At 36.2% G+C, this 12,746-nt stretch overlaps 1 protein-coding gene across 1 annotated transcript in view; it reads right to left on the reverse strand.

Annotated features, from left to right (window-relative positions):
• The window catches only part of mgat5 (alpha-1,6-mannosylglycoprotein 6-beta-N-acetylglucosaminyltransferase), a 74,580-nt gene that overhangs the window by 21,708 nt on the left and 40,126 nt on the right, over positions 1 to 12,746 (reverse strand). The window contains exons 4-10 of the mRNA XM_055218472.2: positions 11,547 to 11,623; positions 7,723 to 7,812; positions 4,918 to 4,989; positions 4,679 to 4,840; positions 4,250 to 4,419; positions 2,951 to 3,085; positions 198 to 331 (exon numbers count right to left, since the gene is read on the reverse strand). Coding sequence (XP_055074447.1) covers positions 198 to 331; positions 2,951 to 3,085; positions 4,250 to 4,419; positions 4,679 to 4,840; positions 4,918 to 4,989; positions 7,723 to 7,812; positions 11,547 to 11,623 — 840 coding nt within the window. The remainder of the gene's footprint in view (positions 1 to 197; positions 332 to 2,950; positions 3,086 to 4,249; positions 4,420 to 4,678; positions 4,841 to 4,917; positions 4,990 to 7,722; positions 7,813 to 11,546; positions 11,624 to 12,746) is intronic.

Here is a 12,746-nt window from a genome sequence, read left to right on the forward strand (position 1 = left end):
CTGGTAGACGTTCCGCTCGAAAACCTGCGAGTTTTATGAGAATGTCAAAGTCTGTCGATCAACAAAAGAGCCATTCAGCCCTGGAGTCGATATGCCACCCCAAACCCCAGGAACCCTGATGTGATTGGGATAAAGTTTCCGAATGTTTAAAGGGTAAGACCACATGTAACAAAAGGGCCTCTCTCACGAAAACTTACGAAACATGGTGTTGAACTGTTGGGGGTTCAAGTTCCACTTGCCCCATGGAGTCTTGTGGCCTTTAGACTGAGCGTAGTGGGCATGGTTAAACTCCGGTTCGGTCCCGAAGGAGTCGAGGACCCTCAGCATACACCTAAAACACATGGGAACACGAACAAGTTAGTTGACATTCTGGACAACATGAATAACAAGAAAACAGCTCGGAGAGAAATGCAATTTGGAGGGTGTGCTTGTTTAGCATATTTGTGAAGATTTACGTAAACAGTGAAGTCGTAAAAGCTTTGCAAAGACTCTGCTCGACATTGTTTAGACATATTGAGATCTATGAGGTTGTGGCAGAAGTACAAATTGCGTTTGTCGCTTAAGGGGATGAAAAAATAACGTGCACTGTATTGTTTCTTAATCTTTCTGTTGTCTACGCAGTGGTTGTAGATTTCCTAAATCTTTTCCAAAGTCGAATTAAACTGTTGGACTGCATATGTCAGATTGTATACACAGATGTCGTAAATTAACTCATTCACCGCCAGCCTTTTGGAGAAAAGTTGCCCACCTGCATTTTTGTGATTTTAACAATATTTTCACAAAATTCCTTGCAGGAAAAATTATTTTCTATAAATATATAAACATACAAATTATATTAAATTAAAGAACACACCCTCAGTTTTCTAACAAACAATAAACAAACAAACAAACAAACAAAATGGGGAAAAAACGTTTCATTATATATTTACTTTTTCTACTTAATTTAACCACTGAAATATGGATATTTCTCTTCAAAAATACAACATTTTGAGCAAAAAGCTTAAAAAAATTGCGTTTTTGTAAAGGAATTTATGTTAGAGATCAGACTCAGAATGACTATCAAACATAAAGGCAGTTAAAATAAATCATTCAATCTTTTTAACTTCCGTTTTTGATACATTCGGTTTGGCGCCATCAGGTGGATAAAAGCGGTATTACACTTTCACTTTGACATTCGTCCAGAAAGGCATATTTATTAGTTAAATATGAACTCATAAATGACGAGATAACTCGTCAATGGCGGTGAATGAGTTAAAACAAAGCAAGACCTTTAAAAACAGTAGCTGCGACAAAAACTACACAGTTTGAAAAGAAAAGTGATAAATCGGCAACTACTTTTCTGAATCTTTTCCGGATTAAACTGTTGGACTGTATGTCACATTGCATACGGAGGTCGTAAACTGAAGTGATAAATCAAAAGCAAAACCAATTGAATTAAAAAAATAACTTGAACTGAAGATTTAAATAAAACCTCTTACATATAGTTACGTCACTGCCAAATATCGTAACCAGCTAAATTTTGAACATAAAAAATTTATAACAAATGCTACTGCACAAAACAATGGGTTTCATTCACTAAGCATGCTTACGCACAAATTTGTTCGTAAAATGTGCGTACGGACGTTTTAACTTACAGATCATGATTCAACAAAAACGTTCATATTAAAATTTATTTTAATTGTATGCAAAAACGTAAGAACAACTTAGACCACACGTGCGCAATAATCATGAACAATGAAAAATAACCCTTTAATATATATCTTTATTAATTCAACCATTGGTGAGGCTTAACGACAAAGACAAGGTGAGGCGGGAGCCAGGAAGTATATCGCTATCTGAAATATTGCCAAAGACGACGTTACAGGAAGTATGGCAATGGAGACGCAGCGCCTCGTTCCCTTCTCAGGGAACAACAGTTACATACTTAACCCGAGACATTTTCATGTGTCAAACACAACTATGCAAAAAAGCATTTTGGTATGAATCAACATTCACATACAGAAGACATAACCATTTTTTCCCCGAAAACTTCTTGCAGGGCCTTGAATTATTTCCCCAGATTCACAAACGGGACCCGTGGGAACCCTGCCTTGTTTGTGTACGTGTGGTCTAAGTTGTTCTTACGTTTTTGCATACATTTAAAATAAATTTTAGTACGAAAGTTTTTGTTGAATCATGATTTGTAAGTAAAAACGTCCGTACGCACATTTTACAAACAAATAAATGCTTAGGGAATGAGACCCAATGACCTTGACTGTCTCTTGATGCTTGTTTTCATAAATTGTAAGATGACAACCACATGCAAAGATCAAATATCAAATATGCCAGCATGTCAACCAAACGTGAGCGTGACAAAGCTATCTCAGTCTCGTGCATGCTAATAGCTAACAGATCGAATCAGGGCAGATCCCGATTACTCAATAAACTAATCCCTCTCATCTTCTGGAAAACTGCTCGGATTCACGCCAGCATGGCGTGGATAAGATTGACCGCGTCGTACCATGGAAGACGTCTCTCCTTTAGACATCGAGACAGAGATAAAACCAAAAGATCAGGTTTAGACTTGTTTGAAAAGGCTTTACGGTCAATAATATCCTGCCGTCCCAAACGATTCTCTCCTTTCTAGACAAAGCCGAAATTGTAACTGAGAAAGGTCAAGGATACAGTCATGCTAAGATCCTTAATTGTTAATAAAATACAAGCCTGATACGCTAACTCAACCATTGGTGTGGATATTTGTTTGTTCGATTTTAGTAAAAAATGTATCATGGTTACATGCAAATGTAAATTAATTACAGATAAAGGTCAAATCTTTAGGGGTCGGGTAGCTTGATTGGTAAAGGATTCGTAGTGCAGATGTCATGATACCATAGTACATACTAAAATGTAAGTCACTTTGGATAAAAGCATCTGTCGAATGCAAAAAAAAAAAAAAAAAGGGTATACTCACTGATAATGGACCCAAGATGGTCCCAGAGTTTTCTTGAACTGAGCCAGACCAACAATGTCTATGTAGATGAGCTCCACAACTTTATCGCCCTTGGTGGGGCAGCTAGACTTGTTGCCCATGACTTTCTTCATGATCCTGGTGAAAGACAGATATTGAAACAAGATACAGCACAAACGAAACGTCATACCATATAGTGAAACTCAAACGTAAAAGTAAACTGTAATCCTGTCTGACTCTATAAAGACGAAACTGAGAAAAAAACACTTTCATAAGGTACAGACCAATGCTGCGTACACACCAAATGTGAATTAAACGATTTGCGCGAGTATATAATGCAGAAAGTCTACACAGATTTGGGAATTGGGCTGCGTGATTGCCGCAAAAACACAACTATTTGCTTTTAAGGGGACATTTCACTTTTTTAAGATAAATCTTTAGTGTCCCCATGTAAGTATGTGAGGTTTTAGCTCAAAATATCATATAGATAATTTATTATAGCATTTTAAAATTGCCACTTTGTAGGTGTGAGAAAAAAAATGCCTTTTTGGTGTGTCCTTTTAAATGCAAATGAGCTGATGTAAAGCAAACACTGATCGCCATAATGGTGGTTTGATGAAACTGAAACTCAATTTTGCTGTCAATAATTTTTTTCTCTCGCTTTCTTTCGGCATTAAATTGCAATGCCCCTTAATATGCACTATCCAACCACGGCATTGCAATTAAATGCAGAAAGAAAGCGAGAGAAAAAAATTATTGACAGCACAATTGAGTTTCAGTTTCAACAAACCACCATTATGGCGATCAGTGTTTGCTTTACATCAGCTCATTTGCATTTAAAAGGACACACCAAAAAAGGCACCTTTTTCTCACACCTATAAAGTGGCAATTTTAACATGTTATAATACAATATCACAAGGGGAGCCAAATTTCAATGACTGAATGAGTGATTTTCTGGTTTACCAAGAACATTTCTTTTCTTTTTTCACATTATCTAGTCCGAGAGAAGCACTGCGGACCCAATTATAGCACTTAAACATGGAAAAAGTCAGATTTTCATGATAGGTCCCCTTTAAACGCATTTCCGCGTAAAAAATATTCAACTCAAGCGGAGGAGGAATGCAATGCTTTGCGTTTGGTGTGTATGGAGAATAAGATATGTAGACCATGTCAAGTCCTAATTTGTAGTCTGTGTGTTACTTTGACTTTTTGCACTTTTGTTATTATTAAAACTGAAGTTTAAATCTTACTGTGAAATCCAACAAACTTTGACAACAGTGATACATGCTTGCAAAGACTCACTCCTTCAGTTCGGCGAGAGATGCAGAGATGCGGATGTCGTGGCCGAGCAGGTACAGCGTGGTGATGAGGTCACTCCACTGGACCAACTCTCCGAGAGGACCACCACTAAACGCGTTCTCCGCTATCTTAAACCCAGACTCCTTCGTCAGGAGACCCAGGTGCACCAAGATCTGAAAAATTTGCAAAAAATACTCCTTAAAGTGAGTTTGATCCTATTTTCATTTATTAAAAATGCATCAAAATACTGCTTTAAATTCTGTTTTAGAGGTCTCTGATAAATGCTTAATATTAAGTAAATGACTACCTTAAAGCCCAATTTCAGCTGCACTCTTTATGGTTTTAATATCATGCATCCTTAAAATTTTACCTACACATTAGCATTCTAGGTAAAAAAATTTCACAGAAACGTGGAAAAACTGTTCAACGAACCTTTTTGCGTTTGCGGCTGGCGAGGTTCTGTTTGTAGGCGAGGGAGCTGATGGCGCTCATCCACGGCTCCTCCATGCGCTTGATTCGCAGCATCATCCAGCGAAACTCCTCGCGCTGCGACATCGCACGGTACAGCTCGTCGAAACTTGTGCGGATCCCGGCCTGAACGAAACGCAAACGTTAATTTGCCGTTTCAGTGACAGTTTAAAACACGACAAGCACAAACGTCATTATGTCACCTGTGAATTCCGGTCGGAATCGTCGGTGATGCTCTTGATTCTCCACGGCAAATGAGGACACCAGTTTTCCACCTGACAGGCACAAAAAAACAGAGTTAGTGTCTGTGTGTGAGGACTAATAATCAGGTTTCCCGGATGTTATGTAACAATTGTGCATTTAGCAAAATGTCAAAAAACTAAAATATCATGTGACCCTGGAACATAAAACCAGTCATACGGGTGAACCTTTTGAGACTTTTATACATCATCTGAAAGCTTAATAAATACAATTTCTGTTTATGAATGGTTTGTTAGGATAGGGCAATATTTGGCTGATATACAATTATTTGAAAGTCTGGAATCTGAGGGTGCAAAAAATCTAAATATTCAGAAAGCACATTTTACTTATGATATATACATTTTTGATATATTTACAGTAGGAAATGTATAAATTTTCTTCATTGAACATGATCTTAACTTAAAATCCTAATGATTTGTGGCATAAAATTTGTATAATTTTGCCCAATAAAATGAATTGTTGGCTACTGCTACAAATATACCCGTGAAACTTATGGCTGGTTTTGTGGTCCAAGGTCACATATAATATACATCATAATCATACATATACAAACACTGAGTTTGAATTTAATTTAAACCTAAAAATTAGTGCTGGGCAAAGATTAATCGCGATTAATTGCATACAAAATAAAAGTAATTTTTTGCATAATTTATGAGTGTGTGCTGTCTGTAATTATTATGTATATATAAATACACACACATTCATGTATGTATTTAAGAAAATTTTACATGTGGCTATATAAATTAATTTATATTTTTATATATTCTATATGATATATACATTTTTAAAAATAATATAAAATAATATATAAATAAAACATTTCTGAAATGAATATATCGTCGCTGTCCGATGAAACTCACGTATGTTCATTTTGCCGATTTTTAGATTTTTCGACAGATTGAATGTCCAGGTTCATTTCCATATACAGTATGCGTCACATACCTAAATAGCCAATGAAAACTTGTGAAATCATGTCATCTGCTTTTCACGTACCCGTTTGGTGTCAATCACGCCGCATATCTTCCGCCTGTGACGCATCTCGCCGGTCTCGTAAAGTTTCATCGAACCTCAGCACTGGATATAGCCGATTAAACATGACAATGACTTTCCTTCGAGGTAAACGTTTCCCCCGGACGCCAGACTAACATCTAGGAGTTACTTAATTACGGTAGGACTGTGCAAACAAAGTATCTGTCTAGCATTGGTGTTATTTACGCTGGAGATTTCCCCACCACTTTTTGAAAGCATTTGGTTTAAATGTTCTGAAAAATCAAGCGATGCTTAAGACTGGTTTTGTGGTCTAGTGTCACATATGTTGTGTTGTATGCTTATGGTGTGTTTTCTTGTACATATGCAATGAAATTCATTGTAATCATTTATTAAACGCGCTGCTGTTTTCTACGGTATGGTGCTTTGGCATTGTTCAGTTGAGCTGGTGTTGCAGGGACTGTTACATGTGTGATGTGTGCATTCGACATTGTTGAGGGTTTATACATTTATGCTGAGTATTTTCTTGTTGTTGACTGGCCTACGCTAAGCCCATTTTTGATGCGCGTTATTCAATATTTTTCCCGTCCTGCAGTAATGTTTTTATAAGATCTTTTGTCCCCACCACTTTTCAACACAAACTGACGCCCCTGTTGTGTAGCATTGCCATGTCAGTGTATTGATTCGTCCCTTAATGGTTTGCAAGAGACATTTAATACACTTATACTTAATATTAAATAAAGTAAGCGTATTTGACCAAGACGTAGGCTATTTAATAAACTGAGCGTATTCATCTGTCAATACGAAACGCGACTTTGGCCATTCTAATTAATCATCGGAAGAACGCGTATCGATCAAAGTTACTGTAAAATATGCACGCATGTCCATTTAAACTCAATTTTGGTCAAATGTGGATTATATCATGACACTGACAAGAATATGGTTACATGTAAATATGCCGTACCAAGTATGACAACGCTACATTCAACTGCTTTTGATATACGGTGTTTTTTTCACTTTCTGAAAAGTAACCGTTTTGGACATACGTGAGTTTCATCAGGCAGCGATGATATGTATGTGTGTGAGGGTTTAATATACATAATAATTAAACACAGTACACACACATATATTATGCAAAAAAAAAATCACTTTTATTTTGTATGCAATTAATCGCGATTAATCTTTGCCCAGCACTACTAAAAATAAAAGTTTTCAAAACAATCAAAACTAAAAACAATATAAAAACAAATACGACGTATTCGGCACAATTTCACCTGCCAAATAAGCACATTTGAGACAACGACTATTTAATTTCATGAATCATCAGGATTTGTAAACTCGGAGTGCATGCCAGCTTAAATCCAGCTAACTCAGTAATCCGCATGTAAACGAACAGGGCCTGTTTGGAAACGATCATTGACATCTCTCTCTTTCTCTCTCTTTGTAAATACGCCTGAGCCTTCATTTAACTACATGATTGACATTTAAATTATACATACGCTACAACAGAGAGAAAGAGAGAGAGAGAGACGGAGAGATGGTTGATATGGAAATGTATGCATGTCGCCATGGTGACACTGTGAAAGTCATGAGACGACGCTGTGTGTGTCTCTTTAATGATGTTAACACAAGTGTTAAAGAAAATTATGTAATAACGAAAAATAAGTAATGACGCGACTAACATTCTTCAATAGCTCGAAAGCTTGAGATGGAGTAAGACATCATTATCATACATATATAAACATATATACTGTATATACCTCACTCAGGTAAATGAAGAACGAACAGGTGGATCCGTCGACTCCGTAGTTTCCGTAACAGGGGTCCGAACGCCACATGTCCTTCATCCACTGAGGAGGAAGAGAGATGTTAAAAAAATGTTAGTTCAGATTTATAACAGACAAAATACACTCACCTAAAGGATTATTAGGAACACCTGTTCAATTTCTCATTAATGCCATGGTGTAATGGTGTGGGGGATGTTTTCTTGCCGCACTTTAGGCCCCTTAGTGCCAATTAGGCATCGTTTAAATGCTACGGCCTACCTGAGCATTGTTTCTGACCATGTCTATCCCTTTATGACCACCATGTACCCATCATCTGATGGCTACTTCCAGCAGGATAACGCACCATGTCACCAAGTTTAAATCATTTCAAATTGGTTTCTTGAACATGACAATGAGTTCACTGTACTAAAATGACCCCCACAGTCACCAGATCTCAACCCAATGGAGCATATTGGCATGTGGTGGAACGGGAGCTTCGTGCCCTGGATGTGCATCCCACAAATCTCCATCAATATGCTATCAATATGGGCCAACATTTCTAAAGAATGCTTTCAGTACCTTGTTTAATCAATGCCGCATAGAATTAATGCAGTTCTGAAGGCAAAAGGGGATCAAACACAGTATTAGTATGGTGTTCCTAATAATCCTTTAGGTGAGTATAATTAAAAATAATAATAATAAAACAATCTATAAAAGGAATTCAGTTCAACAAAATAAATACTTGCCTGTCAAAACATACCATTAAGGTCTTAAGCTAGCTAAGATACTCATAGTTCACAACTGACCGGACTCGTGCTAGCGTAAAAGAGACAAGCAGGCACCTTAACTTCGCCTAAACTTGGCTGGCTCGACAGAAACCTTCCCAGGATGACCTTCAGAAAAAACAGTTTCCTGATCCTGGTTGTATCTCGTTTCTCCCTACGGTAACTCTCACCCCAGGCTTATTGATCACACATATCGATCAATGTTTTTGAGAAACATTTTTGTGTGTATTTCTGCCGAGTCTGAATTTTAGACGAGTCACCCGGGAGGAAAAGATTAGCCTGTTTTATCACGCAAACTACTACGATCTGGAAAGTGTATTGCAGTGTGTTTGACTGCGTAATTTTTTTAAGATGTTCATTTGTTTCAGTAAAAGTTAGCGTCTATTTTGTTTTATTGAGTCTTATATGGATCCACTTAAAAAATACATAATAAATTTAACAAACTCATATTGTAATGAAAAACAAATTCATCCATCCAAAATCCCAAAAACTTAGTTTCTTGTTTCACTTACCCTACAGAAATATCAAGCATTGCAACTTAAAAGTTGCAAAACAGAAACTGCTTTTATTCAGGCAAATAAATATTTTAAATACATTTTCTTTTATTTATGACATATCGTGAACTGTTTTATCACGTTTTACAAATATATATAAACAAATTGAGAATGTTTGCATGGTTTGGTGGACGTGTAACTGTCTTGGCCCTTTGGAAAAAGTCACACAATGCTTACTTGGTTTACGTGGTTATCTAAGGGGATTTTTGTTTAAATTTTGCATGAACTTAAGAGGATTTCCACTTCTCAGAAATTTCCATGTGCTCTAAACAAAAAGACCCGACTGCAAAGCCATCATGATTGACCAAAAAGCATCTGATTCGGCGACATTCACGGCCTTATCTCACCAAAGTTCTTACTGTACGTATTTTACAAGTTGGTAAATTCGTATGAATACATACGAAGTGAATCGTACAAAAACATATGATTATCATAAAAAACCAAAAACGAAACCCTATCCCCAACCTCAATGTCACAGGGGCAAAAGCAAATCGTACAAAAATGTACGAAAGTGGTCAGACAAATTAATATGAATTAACCACAGCGTAAAATACGTACGAATTGCAATGAGATAGCGTTGGAGATCTCACGAGAATTCGTAAGTATTTAACAAGTTGGTTAATTCGAATGTATACATACAAAGTGAATTGTACAAAAACATATGATTATCATTAAAAACAATAATGAAGCTCAACGTCAAAGGGGCAAAAGCAAATCGTATAAAAATTTACAAATGTGGTCGTACGAATGAATACGAAATTAGCCACCTCGTCAAATACGTACAAATTGCAATGAGATAGCGTTGGGGATCTCATGAGAATTCGTAAGTATTTAACAAGTTGGTTAATTCGTATGTATACATACAAAGTGAATTGTACAAAAACATATGATTATCATTAAAAACAATAATGAAGCCCAACGTCAAAGGGGCAAAAGCAATTCGTATAAAAATGTACAAATGTGGTCGTACGAATGAATACGAAATTAGCCACCTCGTCAAATACGTACAAATTGCAAAGAGAAAGCATTAAAGATCTCACAAAAATTTGTACGTATTTTACAATTTGGTTAATTCGTATGAATACATACAAAGTGAATTGTACAAAAACATATGACTATCATAAAAAACAATAACGAAGCCCAACATCAAAGGGGGAAAAGCAAATCGTAAAAATTTGTACAAATGTGGTAGTACGAATTAATACGAATTAGCCACCTCGTCAAATATGTACAAATTGCAATAAGATAGCGTTAAAGATCTCACAAGAATTTGTATGTATTTTACGAGTTGGTTACTTCCTATGAATTTGTACAAAGTGAATCATACAAAATCATACGATAATTATGAAACAATAACGAAACCACACCCCTAACTCCCAACATCACAGGGGCAAAATCAAATCGTACAAAAATGTACGAATGTGGTCGTACAAATTAATACGAATTAACCACCTCGTAAAATGTGTACAGAATTCACGCGTATTTTGTGAGTTGGTTAATTTGTATGAATTCGTACGAATGAATCGTACAAAAACATACAACGAAAACAATAACGAAACCCCACTCCTAACCCCAACGTCACAGGGGCAAAAGCAAATCGTACAAAAATGTACAATTGTGGTCGTACGAATTAATACAAATTAGCCACCTCGTAAAATTTGTATGGAATTCGTACGTATTTTATGAATTTGTTAATTCGTATGAATTCGTATGAAGTGAATAACGAACAATAACGAAAACCCACCCCTAACCCCAACGTCACAGGGGCAAAAGCAAATCGTACTAAAATGTAAGAGTATGGGCGTATAAATGAAAATAAATTAGCCGCCTTGTCAATCTGTACGAATTGCCATAAGATAGCGTTGAAGATCACTAAGAAAGCCATAACATCACTTTGTCCTCACATGTTAATACTCAATTCAGAATTCTTCAAAGGATTTAAATAATGAGTAAATGAGTTAAATGCACATCCCTACGATCTTTAATATATATTACGGCATATATAGTACATATTACTTCACCACAAACATTTGTATCTTTAATTTGGCAACAAAGTTATCTCAATCCAAACTATTTCATTTTAAGAGCCAATTTTTCTCTAGTCATATTTGTAGTCTGGAGTCCTGACTATGAGCACAGCCCTCATTAATAAAGCAAAACGAGTTAATAGCTTTCAAAAATGCAACAAAATGGATCAATGGCTGCGGTAACGGGAGAGGTCCCGCCGAGAGCCTTTAATTAAAAAGTCTATCTGTCTGGATTTAGGATGAAAATGTCTCTTAGGTGAAGTCCAGCAGAGGATGATATCACAGTATGCCACCGCAAGAGGAAGGCAAAATTAATAATACAGTCACTTTAATGAGTTTCAGATTGAGAGGGAGAAGTTTTCAATGGATTCATTACATTCTGGAAGAGAAAGTTTCGTCTTTCATCGTCAAACTCTGAGGATCGGAGACTGATGCATTCGATAAAGACTCACCTTTATCTTGCCCTCACAATGCGGGAAACCGTCGAGCGAGGGTAGATCGCATTTCTCCTGAGCTCCATTGAGCAAGTCTGCAAACACATAAAAAGAGAAATCAACGTCAATTAGCGCACAACGATTTCTATATTACACAATCACAGCTCATTCAGAACTTGCGCAAGAAACATCAATACAGTCCAATTACCACACAATCAATCGAATTAAAGGAAAACACCACAGTTTTTCAATATTTTGCTATGTTCTTACCTCAACTTAGACGAATTAAAACATACCTATATTTCTTCAATGTGTGCACTTAATCTTTGTACAGCGCATCGTGAATGTGTTAGCATTTAGCCTAGCTGCATTCATTCCTTAGGATCCAAACAGGGATGAATTTAGAAGCCACCAAACACTTCCATGTTTTCCCTATTTAAAGACATGAGTTACACGAGTAAGTATGGTAGCACAAAATAAAACTTTTGTTTGGAGCCATAGGAATGAATGTGGCTAGGCTAAATGCTAACACATTTAAGAAACGCTGTACAAAGATTCAAAGTGCACGAATTGAAAAAAAGATAATTTTGTATTAATTCATCTAAGTTAAGGTAAAAACATTTAACACTGTATTTCAATACCAGACTAAAAATGTTACGAAAAGTGCTAAATAAGAAAAAAACAAATAAAATTGTATTTGAATAAGTATAGTTGCCTTTAAAGCCTGTTCGATAAATAATGATAAAGATAGCTATAATAATATATAGCTTTCTATATTTAAAAGAATAGCGGACTATTACGCGATAAAACATTGACATAAAACAATTCGAATTTATAGCACTTACGCATTGAAAATATCAAACTACAGCATCAGAGCACAAAATAGTCATAATGTTTTCGTTATGTTACATAAGAAAATAGATAACCAGGCAAAAAAAGTGATAAAATACCAAGAATCAGCATTTGTAATTTGAACTTTACCCTTGAATTTCCCTTTGGAGGCAAACAACACAGTCGAACCACATTTATATCTATCTGTATTTCTGTTGAGTCATCACATTTTTACATTTTTCCTTTTGTGAAGCTACAGAATGAAGTCGATAGCTCTGCCCATACAGGCCCTGGTTGAAAGCACCTTGGACTATTTTTGCAATTCAAAAGAAACAAATCTTCCGGGATGTAAAGTACAAGTTGTGCATCCTATAAAGTAAACACTCT

Source organism: Misgurnus anguillicaudatus, chromosome 23 (assembly GCF_027580225.2).
Source record: "Misgurnus anguillicaudatus chromosome 23, ASM2758022v2, whole genome shotgun sequence".
Classification (NCBI taxonomy): domain Eukaryota; kingdom Metazoa; phylum Chordata; class Actinopteri; order Cypriniformes; family Cobitidae; genus Misgurnus; species Misgurnus anguillicaudatus.